This window comes from Erinaceus europaeus, chromosome 4 (assembly GCF_950295315.1).
Source record: "Erinaceus europaeus chromosome 4, mEriEur2.1, whole genome shotgun sequence".
In the NCBI taxonomy this organism is placed as follows: Eukaryota; Metazoa; Chordata; class Mammalia; order Eulipotyphla; family Erinaceidae; genus Erinaceus; species Erinaceus europaeus.
The window spans coordinates 56,371,457-56,390,054 of record NC_080165.1 but is presented as its reverse complement, the minus strand read 5'-3'; the positions used below and the strand labels follow the sequence as shown (position 1 = coordinate 56,390,054).

General features: G+C 43.2%; 1 protein-coding gene across 1 annotated transcript; it reads left to right on the top strand.

Annotated features, from left to right (window-relative positions):
- Positions 1 to 7,597: 7,597 nt before the first annotated feature.
- Positions 7,598 to 16,719, top strand: LOC103117422 (HLA class II histocompatibility antigen, DM beta chain). Its single transcript, XM_016190110.2, has 6 exons — positions 7,598 to 9,079; positions 10,302 to 10,583; positions 13,462 to 13,746; positions 15,156 to 15,272; positions 15,437 to 15,472; positions 16,196 to 16,719. Exons 1-6 carry the CDS (start codon positions 9,025 to 9,027, stop codon positions 16,210 to 16,212), a joined length of 792 nt encoding a protein of 263 aa, XP_016045596.2. The 5' UTR covers positions 7,598 to 9,024; the 3' UTR covers positions 16,213 to 16,719.
- Positions 16,720 to 18,598: the final 1,879 nt, after the last annotated feature.

Genomic DNA, 18,598 nt, shown 5'->3' with positions numbered 1-18,598 from the left:
GGCAGAGAGTAGTTTTTAATCTTGAAGAAAATTTATGAATAAAGTTAACTGTTTACTGCATCCACCTGACCCAGGGCATATATATATATATATATATATATATATATATATATATATATATCCTCCTCTCCAGGGTTATTGCTGGGGCTTGGTGTCTGCACCATGAATCCTCTGCTCCTAGAGGCCATTTTTCCCATTTTTGTTGCCCTTGTTGTTGCCCTTGTTGTAGTTGTTATTGTTATAGCTGTTGTTGGATAGGACAGAGAGAAATCGAGAGAGGAGGGGAAGATAGAGATGAGGAGAGACAGACACCTGCAGACCTTCTTCACCACTTGTGAAGCGACCCCCCTGTAGGTGGGGAGCCAGGGGCTCAAACTGTGATCCTTACATCAGTCCTTGTGCTTTGCGCCATGAGCGCTTAACCCGCTGCACTACTGCTCACCCCCCAGCCCCCAGGCCTATATATAGTTATATTTAGCACAGAACCTGTGTAACCTCTGTGTCCTTCTCAGTCTGAGCTTGCAGTTCATGGTTACAGCTAGGAACATTCTATGCTGCACTCATTTTAGGACCAGTCTTCTCTGAGTGGCAGGGTAGGATGACCCAGCCTCCCTTTGGAGAGTGGGACATTCCGTATCATTGCTATTTTATAGCGAGGACAACATCCTGTAGAAGGCTTATGCTGATGTTCCTGATGGAAGTGACCAGTAATGGTGGAGAGAGGGATCTATTAGAAGTCTAGGCCCATTATATTTGTGTGGGAATCCAAGACTTCCTTAACTAGGGTCCCAGATGATGAGGTAGTCTGGTATTTATAAAAAAAAAAAAAATTCTTCTTCTTCTTCTTTATTGGGGAAGTTAATGGTTTATATTTTATAGTAAAATACAGTAGTTTGTACATGTGTAATATTTCTCAGTTTTCCACATAACAATTTAACCCCTTCTAGGTCCTCCTCTGCCATCATGTTCCAGGACCTGAACTCTCCCCCTTACCCCAGAGTCTCTTACTTTGGTGCAGTACATCAACTCCTGTCCTGTTCTGCTTTATGTTTTCCCTTATGTTCTTATTTTTTAACTTCTATCTATGAGTGAGATCGTCCCATATTCTTCCTTCTTTTTGGCTTATCTCACTTAACATGATTCCTTCAAGCTCCATCCAAGATGAGGTGAGGAAGGTGAATTCACCATTCTTAATAGATGAGTAGTATTCTATTGTATATATAGACCACAACTTGCTCAGCCACTCATTTGTTGTCGGATACTTGGGTTGCTTCCAGGTTTTGGCGATTACAAATTGTGCTGCTATGAACATAGACAAACACAAATCTTTTTGGTTGGGTGTGTTTGGCTCCTTAGGATGTATCCCAAGGAGAGGAATTGCAGGGCCATAGGGTAGGTCCCCTTCTGAGTGTTCTCCAGACTGCTCTCCGGAAGAGTTGGACCAATTTACATTCCCACCAGCAGTGCAGGAGGGGGAGGGGAAACATTAAGTGAGCCAGTCTGTTGCCCCTGTCCAGCTTTTACAGTCCTTTCTTTATCTGATGAGCTTAGACTTTGTCCCAGTTGTTGAAGTGCTGAGTGTCATTTGTTTTAACCAACCAATATTAGGTTTATGGAGCCTGTCGTCTTTGAATTTTTCTACTAGGTAGCCAAACTTCTTTGGTTTAAGTCTGATTGATTACAGAATTTACTATGCTTTCTTTAGGCAGGATTATAAATTTACACAGTAATTTCAACCAGTGGTCATTCGTAGGGCAGCAAATCCTGACAGTGATGGGGGAATGCGAGGAGAGGGGGAAGGGATGAGTATGGTGAGATGGAACTAAGAGGAAGTAATGAAATCCTGGCATGCTGCAGATGTGTGTAGTCTTAAAAGACATAGAAGGAAGTCACAACTTCAGTCTCATGCTATTGGTTTTAGGTTACACATGACTGGTTGAGCAATTGTAAAAAAAAGGCTTGAGTTAAAACTATCTGTCCAGAAGAGGAACTTGAGAATTTACTGGGAACAATGCTAGGAAGTACCTAAAAGAGATTTATTTATTATTATTATTATTTTTTAATATTTATTTGTTTTCCATTTTGTTGCCCTTGTTTTTTTTTTTTTTTTTTTTTTCCTCCAGGGTTATTGCTGGGCTCGGTGCCTGCACCATGAATCCACCTCTCCTGGAGGCCATTTTTCCCCCTTTTTGTTGCCCTAGTTGTTGCAGCCTCATAGTGGTTATTATTGCCATTGTTGACGTTGCTTTGTTGTTGGATAGGACAGAGAGAAATGGAGAGAGGAGGGGAAGACAGAGAGAGAGGGGAGAGAAAGATAGACACCTGCAGACCTGCTTCACCGCTTGTGAAGCGACTCCCCTGCAGGTGGGGAGCCGGGGGCTCGAACCGGGATCCTTACGCCTGATCCTGCGCTTTGCGCCACGTGCGCTTAACCCACTGCGCCACCGCCCAACTCCCAAGAGATTTATTTTATAGCCATATCCTCAGAAAAATCCCTTTTGTATTTTTTACTTCATTGCTTTCTGAGGATAACCTTTTCCTTTCTTAATTTCAGATAGAGAGGAGAGAGACAGAAGGGAGAAAGATTTAGAGGGAGAAGAAGAGAACACAACACTCAGGTTTCCCTGGGCGCAGTGCATGGCACTCCCACAATGCACTGGGGACTCAAAGCTGGGTCTTCACACCTGGTGAAGTGTGTGCTGTACAATGTGAGCCACCCTGCTACCACCCCAAGCATGAAACCACTTTTGTGACTTCCTTTAATGTGCAGTACCAGTGACGCTACTATTGTAGTCTACTATTTTTGTTTTTGGTAACTCAGCCTCCTGTTAGAACCATAACAACATGCCACACCACTGCCAGACTTGTGGGGCAATATGCCAGGTCTGCAGTGCCAGCTGCTTTCCTCTTCTCAGACATGAATCGAGCCCTGTACTCAAGGCTCTTCTTTCTAGGCCCCCTTGGCAGAGAGGATTAGTTGTCCACCACACCCACATGATTTTTCTTCACTCCACTGGCCTTATTTATTGCTTACTTGCTTCAAGATAAATTCTTTTCTTTACAGATGTTTGTTGTCACTTCTCAACTAATTGTAAGCGAATTGTGTGAGGCAGAGGCTCTATCTCTAGGTGAGTACTTCCTGTTGTACTTGCTCACAAACATGGTGGTTAGTTGGCTTCTGGTCAGCCTAGGGGAAGAGACAGTGGGAAAGGAGAAGACTTATTCTTGGGTTCTTTCATATTGGCAGCAAAAGTGGAGCAGCATGTGGGAAGCTGGCCAGGGTTTCCTGACTTTTTTTTTTTTTTGCCTTCAGTGTTATTGCTGGGGCTCAGTTGCCTGCACCATGAATCCACTGCTGCTGGAGGCCATTTACCCCCCTTTTGTTGCTCTTGTTGTTTTATCATTGTTATGGTTATTGTTGTTGTTGATAGGACAGAGAGAAATCAAGAGAGGAGGAGAAGACAGAGAGGACGAGAGAAAGATAGACACCTGCAGACCTGCTTCACCACTTATGAGGCAAACCTTCCTCTGCAGGTGGGGAGTTGGGGGCTCAAACCGGGATCCTTACATTGGGACTTGTGCTTTGCACCATGTGTGCTTAACCCATGCTACTGCCCGACCCCTATTTCCTGACTTTTGTAGTGCTACTGTTACTTAGTAGGTATCCAATCACCAGCAGTGATAAGGACAATTTAAGTATTCTTACAGGTTGATGGAAGTAGGGTACAGAGCCATGTCTCTATAAAAACCATAAAGTTCAGCATAAGGATCCCGGTTCGAGCCTCCGGATCCCCACCTGCAGGGAAGTCGCTTCACAAGGTGTGAAGCAGGTCTGCAGGTGTCTTTCTCTCCCCCTCTGCCTTCCCTTCCTCTCTCCACTTCTCTTTGTCCTGTCCAACAACGACGACATCAATAACAACAATATTAACCACAACAACGATAAAACAACAAGGGCAACAAAAGGGAAAAAAAATGACCTCCAGGAGCAGTGGATTCATAGTGTAGGCACCGAGTCCCAGCAATAACCCTGGAGGCAATAAATAAATAAATAAATAAATAAATAAATAAATATAAATAAAGTTAGGAGGAAGAATAGAAAGAAGAAAGCACTTCACTGAGCACAGGTCTCTGGGATTTTTTTTTTTTTTGGTTTTAATTGATTTAAAACACACATACACACACACCCTTAGGCATCTTATTAATAGAGAAGTGAAAGTTTCTACATTTCCTGCTGCTGCCTCACAGGAGGTTTCACATCTCCTTTGGCTGCTAGAGAAGAGACTTAGGACTCGAGGGGAACTCTGCTCTCAGACTCAGTGCGAGGGCAGTGGGTCACCTGTACAGGCATGGGACCTCACTGCTGGTATTCCCATGATAGGAGAGCTTTGCAGATGTTGGAAAGGTTCCTGAGAACCTGGTTCTAGATCTCAGGAACCAAGGCTAGTTTCACCTCCTACTTCAGGGGAATGGAAGGGTGGGGGAAGCATGCATAGCTGTAGGAGAATTCACACTGTACAAAGAGAAAACGGGAGAGACAGTTTTGGTTAAAGCAGAAGGAACTCTGAGAACAAGAAAGTAAAGATTTGGACAGATTGAGAGATTGAGAGGCTCTTCCTTTCCTTTTCTCTCTTTCTCAGTGGAGGCCACCACCAGCTGCCTTTGTGCCATTTCAGCCCAGGAATGTAGACAGTGTGTAGGAACATTCAAAAGTGCACCTGTGTACCTATGCCGGCTATATAAGAAAAGCAGTTTTGGGAGTCGGGTAGTAGTGCAGAGGTTTAAGCGCAGGTGGCACAAAGAGCAAGGACCGGTATAAGGATCCTGGTTCGAGCCCCGACTCCCCTGCGGAGTCACGTCACAGGTGGTGAAGCGGGTCTACAGGTGTCTGTCTTTCTCTCCCTCTCTTTGTCTTCCTCTCCTCTCTCCATTTCTCTCTGTCCTATCCAACAATGACAACATCAATAACAACAATAACTACAACAATAAAATAATAAGGGCAACAAAAGGGAATAAATAAATATAAAAAAAAGAAAAGAAAAGCAGTTTAAACCTCTAGATTTTGACTGCAAATGTGTGAACTTATTTTTAAAATTGTAAAATAAAGACAATCAACAGGTCTTTGAAGATTGAGATAGCATGTAAAGGGCTTACCTAGCCTTATCAAGAACTAGAGACTCAACAAAATTTTGGACTTCCTACCCTAGTTAGGAACTATCTTCACAGGTGGTTTACTGGAATAGTTAGAGCAGGGATGGCAAGATAGCTCAGTTAATTTGCTTCTTTGCCACGTATGAGATCCAGATTTGAGCCCAGCTCACACCTTATAAAAGAAAGTTTCAATGCTGTGGTCTTTTTCATTCTCTATTGCTGCCTCTATGCCCCTATCTGGAAAAAGAAAATAAGAGGGGGTTGGACCTTGGTGCACCTAGTTAAGTACACACATTATCATACACAAGGACCTAGGTTCAAGCCCCTGCTCCCTACCTGCAAGGGAGATGTTTCTTGAGTAGTGACACAGAAAAAATAAAATAACATAAAATAAATAAAATAAAATAAACGAGCATAGAACAATTTATTATCAAGGTGGGGCTGGAAGTGGAAGTGACTGAGAGACGTGGGAAGAGCTTCAATTAATTTCAGTTAGTTACATTTAATAGGCCTTTTTAAAATTTTTTTAAAAACTATTCTCTTATTGGCCTTGTTGTTTTATTGTTGTAGTTATTATTGCTGTCGTCATTGTTGGATAGGACAGAGAGAAATGGAGAGAGGAGGGGAAGACAGAGAGAGGGAGAGAAAGACATCTGCAGACCTGCTTCACCACCTGTGAAGCAACTCCCCTGCAGGTGGGGAGCTGAGGGCTTGAACCAGAATCCTTATTCCAGTCCTTGTGCTTTGCGCCATGTGTACTTAACCTGCTGCGCTACTGCCCAACTCCCGGCCTTTTATTTCTTATACTTGCTTTTAAATTCACTTTTGGTTTATACTTTTTCCCCTTTCTTTTTTCTTCACAAATACCGTCTTTTCTTATGGATAGGGACTTTGAGAGAGAACAGATAAATGTTGTATTCTCTCTTGTTTAGCTCAAATATAACCCAAAAATGTTAAAAAAAAATGATATAGACAACTCTGAAGCCTCTTGGGGAGCAGAGAAAAAGTCAATTTCGAGTTTTAAATTTGTAGTGAGAAAAATGCATCAACTGTATAGCTCACAGTGGGATAGGGCAATTGCCTTTTCAACTATAGGATGGCTTCACTCGTATGTAGAATATAGAAAACTAAAGGAAGTGAACTTTCAAAAATAGTAATCAAGCTGTTTGTTAGATGATGAAAACTATGGTGGTTAACAGAGAGAACTGGGGAGAAGGGCTTGAGGGGCACAGGAAATTTGGTGGTGGGTGAGAAAATTTGTATATATACACTGTGTGTGTGTAGTTATACTCCTGAAATTTTATAATTCTGTAAGCCAATATTAAGTCAATAGTAATAAAAATGAAATAAGGCTTGGAGGTAGCATACTACTTATGTAAAAACCTCTTAGACCCAAGCCTCCAAGGCCCAGGTTCAAACCCTGGCACTGTCTTTTTTTTTTTTTTTTTTTTGTAACTGTTTTTTAAAATTTTATTTATTTTTTAACTTATTTTTTTATTTAAGAAAGGATACAATAATAAAACCATAGGATAGGAGGGGTACAACTCCACACAATTCCCACCACCCAATCTCCATATCCCATCCCCTCCCCTGATCCTGATAGCTTTCCCATTCTCTATCCCACTGGGAGCATGGACCCAGGGTCATTGTGGGTTGCAGAAGATGGAAGGTCTGGCTTCTGTAATTGCTTCCCTGCTGAACATGGACATTGACTGGTCGGTCCATACTCCCAGTCTGCCTCTCTCTTTCCCTAGTAGGGTGGGTCTCTGGGAAAGCGGAGCTCCAGGACATGTTGGTGGGGTCTTTAGTCCAGGGAAGCCTGGCCGGCATCCTGATGGCATCTAGAACCTGGTGGCTGAAAAGAGAGTTAACATACAAAGCCAAACAAATTGTTGAGCAATCATGGACCCAAAGGTTGGAATAGTGGAGAGGAAGTGTTGGGGGGTACTCACTGCAGACTACTGTGTACTTTTGCTTTCAGGTATATATTTTGCACTAGTTTATGGATACGTGTGAACATATGCTCTCTCTCACAGAACCTGGTCTATATCTAGGACTATTTTAGGACTTAGTTAGAAAGTGAACCACCTGAGATGGAATTAGAGAATACTATGAAAGGAAAGGTCTCACCCGAGTAATGAAGCTGAAGGGTTGTCATTCCACACCTGAAGTCTCTGAACACAGTCTGAGCTAAAGCATGTTGAGGTGGCAATTGTTGCGTTGACTAGGTTGCGATCGGCAGATGCAATATTATTTGATATGAATTGGGAGAGGCATGTGGGAAAGTGGGCCTTATCCTAAGGTTCCAGGACTGGGGAAAATAGAGGCTCTATAGTGGAGATGTGAGGTTCCTGCTGTCTTAGGGTTCAAAAAGACAATGGATAGTTATTGTTATCATCACATTATTTGGTAATTAGGTTAACTTTGAAAAGTCCCTTTGTTAGGGTTTGCTGTATAGTACCCAGTACCTGGCACTATCTTAAGCCAGAATTGAGTAGTGTTTTGGCAAAATCATCATCATTACTTAAAAATCTGTATTTTCTATGGGAAAAAAGTAGGTGAACTTCAACATCATTTTTCCAGTGGTTTTATGATGCAGAGACTTGCTTCAGGATAGATGGGACCAGTGGGAGAAATACATAGGAGTTTCAAGTTTGGGGGACAGGTATGCTGTGAGGACTGGCCCATATCTAGCTAGTTACCAAGAGGTTAAGTGGAGTTGCCCCGAGGTCTGTTCTGGAATGCTGAGAACATAGGAGAAAAGGGATTTCTGAGTATAGAAAAGCATCCAGGAGGAAATGAAGCTTTACCTGCTACAACAGAAGCAAAAGAGGCTCAGGGACGGATTGTCTAGGTCCATGGCCCTGAACCTTTAAGGCAGAACTACTTCCTTTAATCATCAGCCTTTCTTTGAGCTGGACAACTTTCTGCACTCTACTTGTGTCTCCTTCCTTCTCAGCAGCCCTGCCTCTGCCATCTGCCCCAAGAAGGGCCCCATGTTCTTTGTTCTTTCCCATCTTCTGGGTGATAGGTCAGACTACTTTCTTCCTAAATAACCTACTTAAGGGAACAAGAGAACAAGAGAAGAGTCTTTCCTTTCCTTCTTTTTTTCAATATTTTATTTATTTATTTATTTTCCTTTTTTGTTGCCCTTATTTTTATCATTGTTGTGGTTATTATTATTGTTGTTATTGATGGATAGGACAGAGAGAAATGGAGAGAGGAGGGGAAGACATAGAGGGGGAGAAAAAGACAGACACCTGCAAACCTGCTTCACCACATGTGAAGCAACTCCTAGGGACTCCTTATGCCGGTCCTTGTGCTTTGTGCCACCTGCAGTTAACCCACTGTGCTACTTCCCGACCTCCAAGAAGTGTCTTTCCTTTGAGGACACTGAAAGAAAGCATGCAGTGGCCAGTCCAGGCTACATATATCCTGGACATCTTGGGAAATTTTCTTTGTTGGTCGTGGGAAATGCACACAGAGACAGACTGTTCCACAAAAGAGTTGAGGAAAAGATGGGAAGTTGTTTAGTGCCTAGGTCAGAATGAGATTTACCTAGTAACTGATGATGTTAGGCTGAGATGCTCAGCAATTTGTCTTTATGCTTGTCCCAGCCTACCTAGCCAATCTCTCCAGTCTCAGTTTGTGTTTGACTTAGATGAGCATGTAGTCTACAAGTTTAGTATCTAGAGGCTGGGTAGATCCAAATCACACATTTAGCAGGAACCAAGGGGCCTGGATAATAGCATATCCCACTTGGTGTCTGAAGATCATCGACTCAGGCTGGGGTTTCTGTGACAGAGAAGGGCCCAAGGTTCCTGGAAGAGCTGGTTCAGGGAGCCCAAACTCCCCCGGAGTCTCCCAGAGTGGAGCATGACCGCTCTCCTGCAGCTGCTGCTGGTCCTCAGCTGGAGCTGCACTGGCTCAGGTAGGAACTCTTCTTCCTGGACCCTCCCTTGCTTTGTTCCTGTTTCAGAGTGAGGAAATCCCATTTGGTTATGGGATTTACACAGCCTACACTCTTTATCTCCCTATTATACACTCCTGTAGCACATTGTATTATAGCTTTGTAGAATTTTAATTGCGGTACAGTGACTTGCGTAAATATATTTCTAGCTGGAACATGGCAAGGGCATTCTCTGGTTAGCATTGCATCCCCAGCTTCCAGCACAGTGTCTGCACAAGACAGTGCTTCATAAATAGGAATGGAGTGAATATTTAATAACATACCCAGCATTTAATGGCACTGATTCTCCCCGTGGCCCTTTTTCTTACTTAACAGTTTGCCCTATGAAAGTCTTGTCCTTGGTAAATTGTCAGATTTAAACATGCAAACCATCTTGGGCCACTCCTGTGGTCTCTTATAAAGAGGCAACCAAAAACTTCTCTGGAGGGAAGAGTCAACTAAAAACGTCTTTGGGGCGTCGGGTGGTAGCGCCGTGGATTAAGCCCACATGGCTCAAAGTTCAAGGACCGGTTGGAGCTTCTTGCTCCCCACCTGTAGGGGGGATCTCTTCCTAAGCAGTGAAGCAGGTTTGCAGGTGTCTATCTTTCTCTCCCCCTCTCTGTCTTCCCTTTCTCTCTCAATTTCTCTCTGTTCTATCCAGCAACAACAACATCAATAACAATAGCGACAACAACAATAATAACAAGGGCAACAAAATGGATAAAATGGCCTCCAGGAGCAGTGGATTCATAGTGTAGGGACAGAACCCCAGCGATAACCAGGAGGGAAAAAAAATAGAAACAAAAAACCTTTCCCTGAAGCAATTACAGAAGTCAGACCTTCCACCCTCTGCACCCCATAATGATGCTGGGTCCATACTCTCAGAAGGATAAAGACTAGGAAAGCTTCCAATGGAGGGGATGGGATACGGAACTATGGTGGTGGGAATTGTACCCCTTTTATCCTACAGTCTTGTCAATGATTATTAAATTAATAATAAATAAATAAACAAATAGAAACTATTAAAAACACTTCTCTGCTACTACTATCTCTTCCCTTAATATCAGCTCTCAGGGACTGCAGTGCAAGCACCTGATCGTAGAAGCTGTCTGAAGCAGAACACCTGTGCTCCTGTCACTGGGTATAACTCATCTTGGGCTCCTTGCAGAGGTCACTGACTTGCCTCCTTCTCTGGCTCCTGTAGGAGGCTTTGTGGCCCATGTGGAAAGCACCTGTCTTCTGGATGATGATGGCACCCCACAGGACTTCACATACTGTGTATCCTTCAACAAGGATCTGCTGACCTGCTGGAATCCAGAGCAGGCCCAAATGGTCCCTTGTGAATTTGGAACACTGTATTTCTTGGCAAATGGCCTTTCAAACTACCTCAATAAGCAGGAAGACCTGATCCAGCGCTTGTCCAATGGACTCCAGGACTGTTCCACACATACCCAGGCCTTCTGGGGATCACTGACTCATAGGACACGTAAGGAGGAGGGGTGCAGAGATTTCCTCAGGGAGCACAGTTTGGAGAGGGGGCTGAGATTCAGGCAGACAAATAGCAGAAAATATGTGGACGTGGAATGTAGAAAGAAGAAGGACTGACCTTTAGGGGTGAGGTTGGGGGGGCAAGGTAGTTGACAGGGGTGGAGCAGATGTGAAGAAAGAGGTGATGTTTGTGCCAGTGAGGAGCTATTAGAGAGAGAATAAGCATGCTTCCATCCTGTACAAAGCATGTTCTTTTCCTGTGCAGAGCACCTCAGAATACAGACCCAAATTTAAAAATACTATTTATTTAAGGGAGGAAGAAGGAAAGTGAGAGAGCCAGTGGCAGTTTTGAGTCCAGTGCTTCAACGATTGTACTGGGCTGCACAAACATGACTTTTGTCAAGGATGTCTTGGATTAACTAGAATTGCTTTTTCCAAAAGTACTCATTCCGCTTTATCCCAGGTTCCAATGTTTTAAGTCTGAGGTGAACCTGGATATGAGAATATTTGGATAAGTTCCCAGGAAATTCTATCAAATGTTCTTCTTGCTTTTAATTCCTTGAATTGAGAATGCTAACTTGAAGATCTCCGTAGGACAGAATAACATGTCTTTTTAGTTTTCTCATTTCTAGACCTTCATAGTCCTGGGTCAACTTTTTCAGATAAATACATAAGTAGGGAGTCGGGCGGTAGTGCAGTGGATTAAGCGCAGGTGGCGCAAAGCGCAAAGACCAGCATAAGGATCCCGGTTCAAGCCCCCGGCTCCCCACCTGCAAGGGAGTCGCTACACAGGTGAAGCAGGTCTGCAGGTGTCTATCTTTCTCTTCCCCTCTGTCTTCCCCTCCTCTCTCCATTTATCTCTGTCCTATCCAACAACAATGACATCAATAATAACTACAACAATGAAACAACAAGGACAACAAAAGGGAATAAATAATAAATAAATAATTAAAAAAAAGAAATACATAAGTAGAAGGAGAGAGGGAAAGAAACCACAGCATCAAGCTCCTTCATGGTGTCTTCCCAGCTAAGTAATCTTGCCAACCCCAGAGTATTATATCTTAAGATGTAATTTTTGAACCACCTTTCTCAGTATTGTCTTTGGGAAAGCTAAAACTCACTATTACTACAGAAACATGGGATGAATGTTGGGGGATGCAGACTAGGGATTTGCGTTTTAACCCTAGCTCAATTTTCTATTCTTTATTTCTTAGGGAGAGAGGGAGGCAGACAGAAAGAGAGCAGATACCACAGCACTCCCCCTGGTGTTTGTGGTGTCTCCATGTGTTGTCAAGGCAAAAATCAAGTGCCTTACACTTAATAAGGTGTATGCTGCACTTGGTGAACCATCTCCTAACCCCTAGTATTTTTTAAACTTCTGTTTGAGAAGCATCAGGGTAGACCCAAGGTATTCTACAATAAGCCAGTAAAAGATGACAGTGTTGACAACTGCATTAATTTTAACCATGCTAGTCCAATTTTTAAATTTTATTTAAGAAAAGATAAATTAACAAAACCATAGGGTAGGAGGGGTACAACTCCACACAATTCCCACCACCCAATCTCCATATCCCACCCCCTCCCCTGATAGCTTTCCCATTCTCTATCCCTCTGGGAGCATGGACCCAGGGTCATTGTGGGTTGCAGAAGGTGGAAGGTCTGGCTTCTGTAATTGCTTCCCCGCTGAACATGGGCGTTGACTGGTCGGTCCATATTCCCAGTCTGCCTCTCTCTTTCCCTTTTAGGGTGGGTCTCTGGGAAAGCGGAGCTCCAGGACACATTGGTGGGGTCTTCAGTCCAGGGAAGCCTGGCCGGCATCCTGATGACATCTGGAACCTGGTGACTGAAAAGAGAGTTAACATACAAAGCCAAACAAATTGTTGAGCAATCAGCTAGTCCAATGTTAAGGTAGTTATCATGAGTTAGTTTTGTTTCCTTAAACTATCCAAAGGGAAAAAGACTGTTTAGCAAATTAATTTGTTTTAATTTTTTATTATTTTTATTTATTTATTGGATAGAGACAGCCAGAAATTGGTAAGAAGGGGGAGATAGAGAGGAAGAGAGACAGAGAGACACCTGCAGCACTGCTTCACCACTTGTGAAGCTTTTCCCCTGCAAGTGGGAACCAGGGGCTTGAACCAGGGTCCTTGTGCATTGTAATATATATGCTCAATCAGGTGTGTCACCACCTGGCCCTGCAAATTAATTTAAGTGAGATCGGAGGAAACCTTTACAAAGCCTTACAACTCTGGGTAGCTATTAGCTTATATGCTTGAAATTAATACAATGATTTCTAAAGTGGCTTGCAGTTTATATTTGCCTCCTGCTTATTATCATCAAACATGATTTTGGAAGAGAAAAGAAAGGAGGGAGCAGTGATGGAATGAGAAAAACCAAAAGTGACTCAGGAACACATTCTTTTTTTTTTTTAATAATTTATTTCTTTATTGGGGAATTAATGTTTTACATTCAACAGTAAATACAATAGTTTGTACATGCATAACATTCCCCAGATTCCCATTTAACAATACAACCCTCACTATGTCATTCATCATCTTTCATGGACCTGTATTCTCCCCACCCATCCACCCACCCCAGAGTCTTTTACTTTGGTGTAATACTCCAATTCCATTTCAGGTTCGACTTGTGTTTTCTTTTCTAATCTTGTTTTTCAACTTCGGCCTGAGAGTGAGATCATCCCATATTCATCCTTCATCAGGAACACATTCTAACCTCTCACTGTCACAAGGATGTATCATCAGTGGAATGAGATGGGATAGTTGGCAAAAGCCATGAAGATTGAAGTAAAAGAAACCAAACTGGAGAAAAGACTGAGGATGTTATCTCCTTCATGCTCATATTTTTCTCCTTTGCAGGACCACCAATTGTGCAAATAGCCAAAACCACTCCTATTAACACGAGGGAACCAGTGATGCTGGCCTGCTATGTGACTGGATTCTATCCAGCTGATGTGATCATCACGTGGCAGAAGAATGGGAAACCAGTGCTCCCTCATGGCAATGCCCATAAGATTGCTCAACCCAATGGAGACTGGACATACCAGACTGTCTCCCATTTAGCAACCACCCCCTCTTTTGGGGATACCTACATCTGTGCAGTAGAGCACATTGCATCTCCTGACCCCATCCTTCAGTACTGGAGTAAGTGTGTGGCAGGTGGGAGGAACTGGAGTTTAAGCAGAAAGTTGCTGTTAGGCGGGGAGGGGAGGGTTTGGAAAAGAGCACTGATATTATGGCAGAGGGAATGAGATACGGAGAGGTACCTGGCTTAGACAGAGCAAGAGATGCTGCAAATGGGAGTGAACCTGGAGGAAATCCTGGAGGTTTTGTAGCCAGAGATGGGTCAATGGGATACAGGAATGGAAAGACATGGTTTCTGTGGTGGTTGCCATGGTGATATGATAGCTGCTATTGTGTGCTTGTCTGAGATGTGGGTGGGAGACACATGACTGTCCTGAAAAGGGAGGTAGATTTGGTAGCCATAATTTCAGTATCAAAAATTTTGATGCAGTAATCTAGGATTCTCAGAATCCAGCTATTCTGTGTTCATGTTAGGAGTGGGAGTTGAATTAGTAAAGGTTTCAGAAGCATGGAGACTCCCTTTTAGTGTGGGGGCAGTGCTGAATTTGAACTTCTCTACCAGGGAAAAGTCAATACTGGTAGACACTTAAGTATGCATGTGTGGGGGCTAGTGAACAAAGAACCAGTCACCACTGTTTGAACTCCAGGGTAGAAAGTAGTTAAAAGATAAGAGAGAAGTTGCACACAGATTCAGAGATTTTTGGGTAAGAGAAGAGAGAAAAATGAGGAAGAGGAAGAATATCTACAAAGGGAAGAGGATTCCAGACTGGCTTTGGAGACTAGGCCTCCCATGAGGGAGTCTCAGTATGCCTGGCTACGTAGATGAGGAAAGCTTGAGGAGCAGAGTGGAATCCACAAGCTCAACTTGGCTCTCCTGCAAAGTCTCTTTCATGGCATGAAGGAGGCACTTGTTTTGGTGGTGGGATATTCATTTTAGCATGAGAAAGAAATCCAGCCTCAACTAGATTCAGAATAGAACCAACTTTAGGACGTGGGTGTCCTGGGGTGGAGACAGTTTTCTGGAAGGACACATGAGACATTTGAATGTGCACAGACAAAAGATATATAAGAGCTCAGATAATGGAATGGAATTATCGGGAGTTTTAATAGGAAAATTATTAACTAGAATAAGTAAGGGAACAGATGTTGTCACCACCAGATAAACAGATAATGGAATAAGGATCTCTAGTCTTTGGTTAGGGTGCCTTTGGGGTGAAGGAAGAAAACACCTTGAAAAGTCTTGCCATATCAGTGAGTAGTAGGAAGTGGGGGTGCTAATGCTGGGGAGAAGGGTCCCGTGGTGTTATTCCAGGAGACGAGAAAAGGCCATGTTGTAGGCAGTGGTCTAGTGTGACCCCTTTCGGTTGGAATAAAAAACTTTGGAACCTAATTAGTAAAAGTTGAAATAAATTAAGGTGCTTGGGGAACAAATAAGAGAGATTGGTTCCAGTAATTTTCTATTTTTGCAGCTCCAGGACTGTCTCCACTACAGGTTGTTAAGATTTCTGTGTCTGCAGTGGCTCTAATCCTGGGCCTCATCATCTTCTCTGTTGGCTTTCTCAGCTGGCGGAGAGTTAGTTTGTCTGGTAAGTGACCCTCCCAAACTCTTGACATTGCTGTCACTCCCAATCACTGCTCAATTACTGCTTATGACTATTTTCCTCATCACTATCCCATTTTCTGTGCGAATAATTCCAGGTACTTTCATCTATAAAGACTGTACTCTAAATCAGATATTTTCTTTTCCTAGGCTACACTTACATCCCTGGGTCCAGTTATCCAGAAGGTAACATCTCTGTGGGTCTGTTTGCCCACTGGCCCTTTGGGTGTGTGTGTTTGGGGGGTGGGTGGGTAGGGGTTAGAGTCAGAGGGAGCAGAGCTGGGTTGTCATGGTGCTATACAGTTGGGATGCACTTCCACTCCAATCTAACTAAGACATTAATTTAAACTGCCGGGATTAGGAGCAGGAAAGAGGTGAGTGAGCCACAGTCTTCTCTTCTGCTCAGTGGGGTGTCTATGGGCAGGAGGCTGAATATGGCACCTAAATATTAGTCCTGGTGATCTAGGACTTTACTCCTTTTCTTTCTTTTTTTTCTTTCTCTCCCTCTTTAATTTTTTGATATGCTTGAGCCTCACATATGTGTGATTGCACAGCTTCCAGGCTACTCTTTCATTGAGAGAGAGGGAAAGGGAGGGAGGGAAAGAGGGAGAGGGAGGGAGGGAGAGAAGGAGGGAGGGAGAGAGAGAGAGAGAGAGAGAGAGAGAGAAAGAAGGAGAGAGACCATAGCACCAGAACACCCCCACCCCCAGGACTGTGGTGCTTCATGTGGTGGTGCTGGGACTTGAACTGCATGGCAAGACAGGTGCCCCACGTGGTGAACTATTCTTCAGCACTAGAAATTTTAATATTACTGTATTAAGGGCTCCGGCATAGATGGTTATATAGCTAAGTGATAGGGTCAGGTTGGTTTGAAGCTTTCTTACCTCCTTTTTAATATTTCTTTTACAGGTAATCATATTTCATAGAGGCAGAATCCAGTAACTTGCACCTCAAGTGGGAAGGAGATTCAAACTTGTAGTGATGCTACCATGCCTCTTCTAATATCCTCAGACTCTCCAAATTTTCTTACATACATCCCATGGTTTCTCTACCCAGTTGTGTGAATTTTCCAGTCCCCCACCCTCAACTCCTGGTAAAGTTTAGCAACGTGGGGAAATTCACTGCTGGGAACATTCTTTAATCTAGTGACAAGCCAAGGCGATTTCTGGAGAGGTTAAAGGTTCCCCATTCTGAACTGTGGGTAGTGAGCCTCTGTTGATCATCTCTGAGGAATAAACTCTGGGGGTGAGTGGTGGCACAGCTGGCTGAGTGCACATGATACAATATGCAGGGACTCGGGTTCAAGCCCCTAGTCCCCACCTGTAGGGGGAAAACTTCACAAGTGGTGAAGCACTGCTGTAGGTGGCTCTCTATCTCCCCCTTCCCCTCGATTTCTGGCTGTCTTTATCAAATAAATAAAGATAAAAAAGGAATAAACTCTGGAAGTATTGTTTTCCTATGCTTTTTTTTTTTCTGCGCCTTGAGGGAGAGATGATGGATAGATTTAGGTCTTTGATTCTTTTTATTAATTTTAATTTATTAATTATTTATTGGATAGAGACAGGGAGAAATTGGGAAGGAAGAAGAAGAGAGACAGGGAGAGGGAGAGGGAGAGAGAGAGAGAGGGAGAGAGAGAGAGAGAGAGAGAGAGAGAGAGAGAGTCCTGCAGCACTGTTTCACTACATGTGAAGCTTGCCCTGACCCCTACAGGTGGGGACTGGGGTCTTGAACCTGGGAGCTTTTACACTGTAATGAGTACTCAACTGAGTGCACCACTTTCTACACCCCCCTTTTAAAATGTTTTATTTATTTATTTTAATGAGAGAGATACAGAGAAAGAGAGAGAGAGAATGGAAGGAGCACTACTCAGCTCTGGCTTATGGTGGTACTGGGGATCAAACCTGGTACCGTAGAGCCTCAGGCATGTAAGTCTTTTGCATAACCACTATTCTATCTCCCAGGCCCAGAGCCTTGATTCTTTTCTTGGTTGGGTGTTATCAATGCCTATTCTCATTTTTCCATTTAGACATAACAGAACCTGGGGAAGTTTTCTGATATATAATTTCTAAGAAGAAATTAAACCATGCTGGGATGGAGCCAGAGGGGAAGAGAGGGAAAAGGAATTAGCAGGTTGTTTACTTCTTGTGGAGTCTTATGTGGTTTAAGTGAGTTTATTATGTTTTTAAAAGATTTTAAAAATATTTTTCCTTTGTTTTTATTATTGTTGTAATTATTATTGTTGTTGTTATTGATGTCATTATTGGATAGGACAGAAATGGAAACAGGAGGGGAAGAGAAAGATAGACACCTGCAGACCTGCTTGACTGTCGGTGAAGCGATCCCCCTGCAGGTGGGGAGCAGGGGCTAGATCCGGGATCCTTGTGCCTGTAATGGCGCTTGCGCTTTGCGCCACATGCACTTAACCCGCTGCGCTACCACCTGACTGCGTGAGTTTATTATTGCAAATTACTAAGAACTTTTTTTGTGGCACATAGGGCACCCACAGCAGTGATTTTAACTGGTAATAGCTACTCAGGTTCCTGACTAGGCATTGTGCCACGTGCTTCACATCAGTCTTCCATTTCCTCTTTATCATAGCCTTGATGTAAACTTTCAGATGGTCAGGATGCAGGTCAGAATCTTAATTTCAGATCTGAGTTTTGGGCACTTATTTCTTCTGTACCGTAAGTGGAGAAGTGACTTTAGCTTCAGTACTAGCGTTGACCTAAGCACTAGACTACATGCTTTATACTTATATCTCATTCACTTCTCACAACAATCCCATCACAGATGAAGAGAGTGAAATTCAGAGAGGTTAAATAACTTGTCTAAGATTAGAAAACAAAGGCTCTAGAGGAGGTTTGTCTACCTGGGCTGAATGTAAGCAGATGGATTTATTCTGAGGGCCGTTAAGATGGTGAACTCGCTGCTTTCCAGAGGTGTCTCTCCATTACCTTTTATCCCAAACCCAACCAAGGGCACCTTCTGGGCTGGATGCCACACTGGAAGTTTGTTTCCAGTGAAGGACGACACCTGCTGGACACAAAAAGCTGTGCAGTGGAATTGTTTTTTGGAATTAAAATGGGTTACTAGACTTTGGGCAAGTAAACCAGACATGAATAAAACAAAACAAAAACAAAATGTCGGATAAGTTTTGCCTAAAAGAGGATTATGGATGCATGATATCTAGGAACACCCAAGATTAGAATCCGATGAGCTGAGAGAAGAGAGAAGACAACAGTAGCATTAGCCTCGTTGGTGGTGGTGATGGGAGCCAGAACTCTTCATCCTCAGACTATATTTATGCTGATA

Bases quoted from the DNA above. Each gene is read 5' to 3' on its own strand.
- LOC103117422 (XM_016190110.2), top strand. From the start codon at position 9,025: ATGACCGCTCTCCTGCAGCTGCTGCTGGTCCTCAGCTGGAGCTGCACT. The intron at 9,080-10,301 runs GTAGGAACTCTT...TGGCTCCTGTAG, and splicing joins CTGGAGCTGCACTGGCTCAG to GAGGCTTTGTGGCCCATGTG. The intron at 10,584-13,461 runs GTAAGGAGGAGG...TCTCCTTTGCAG, and splicing joins ATCACTGACTCATAGGACAC to GACCACCAATTGTGCAAATA.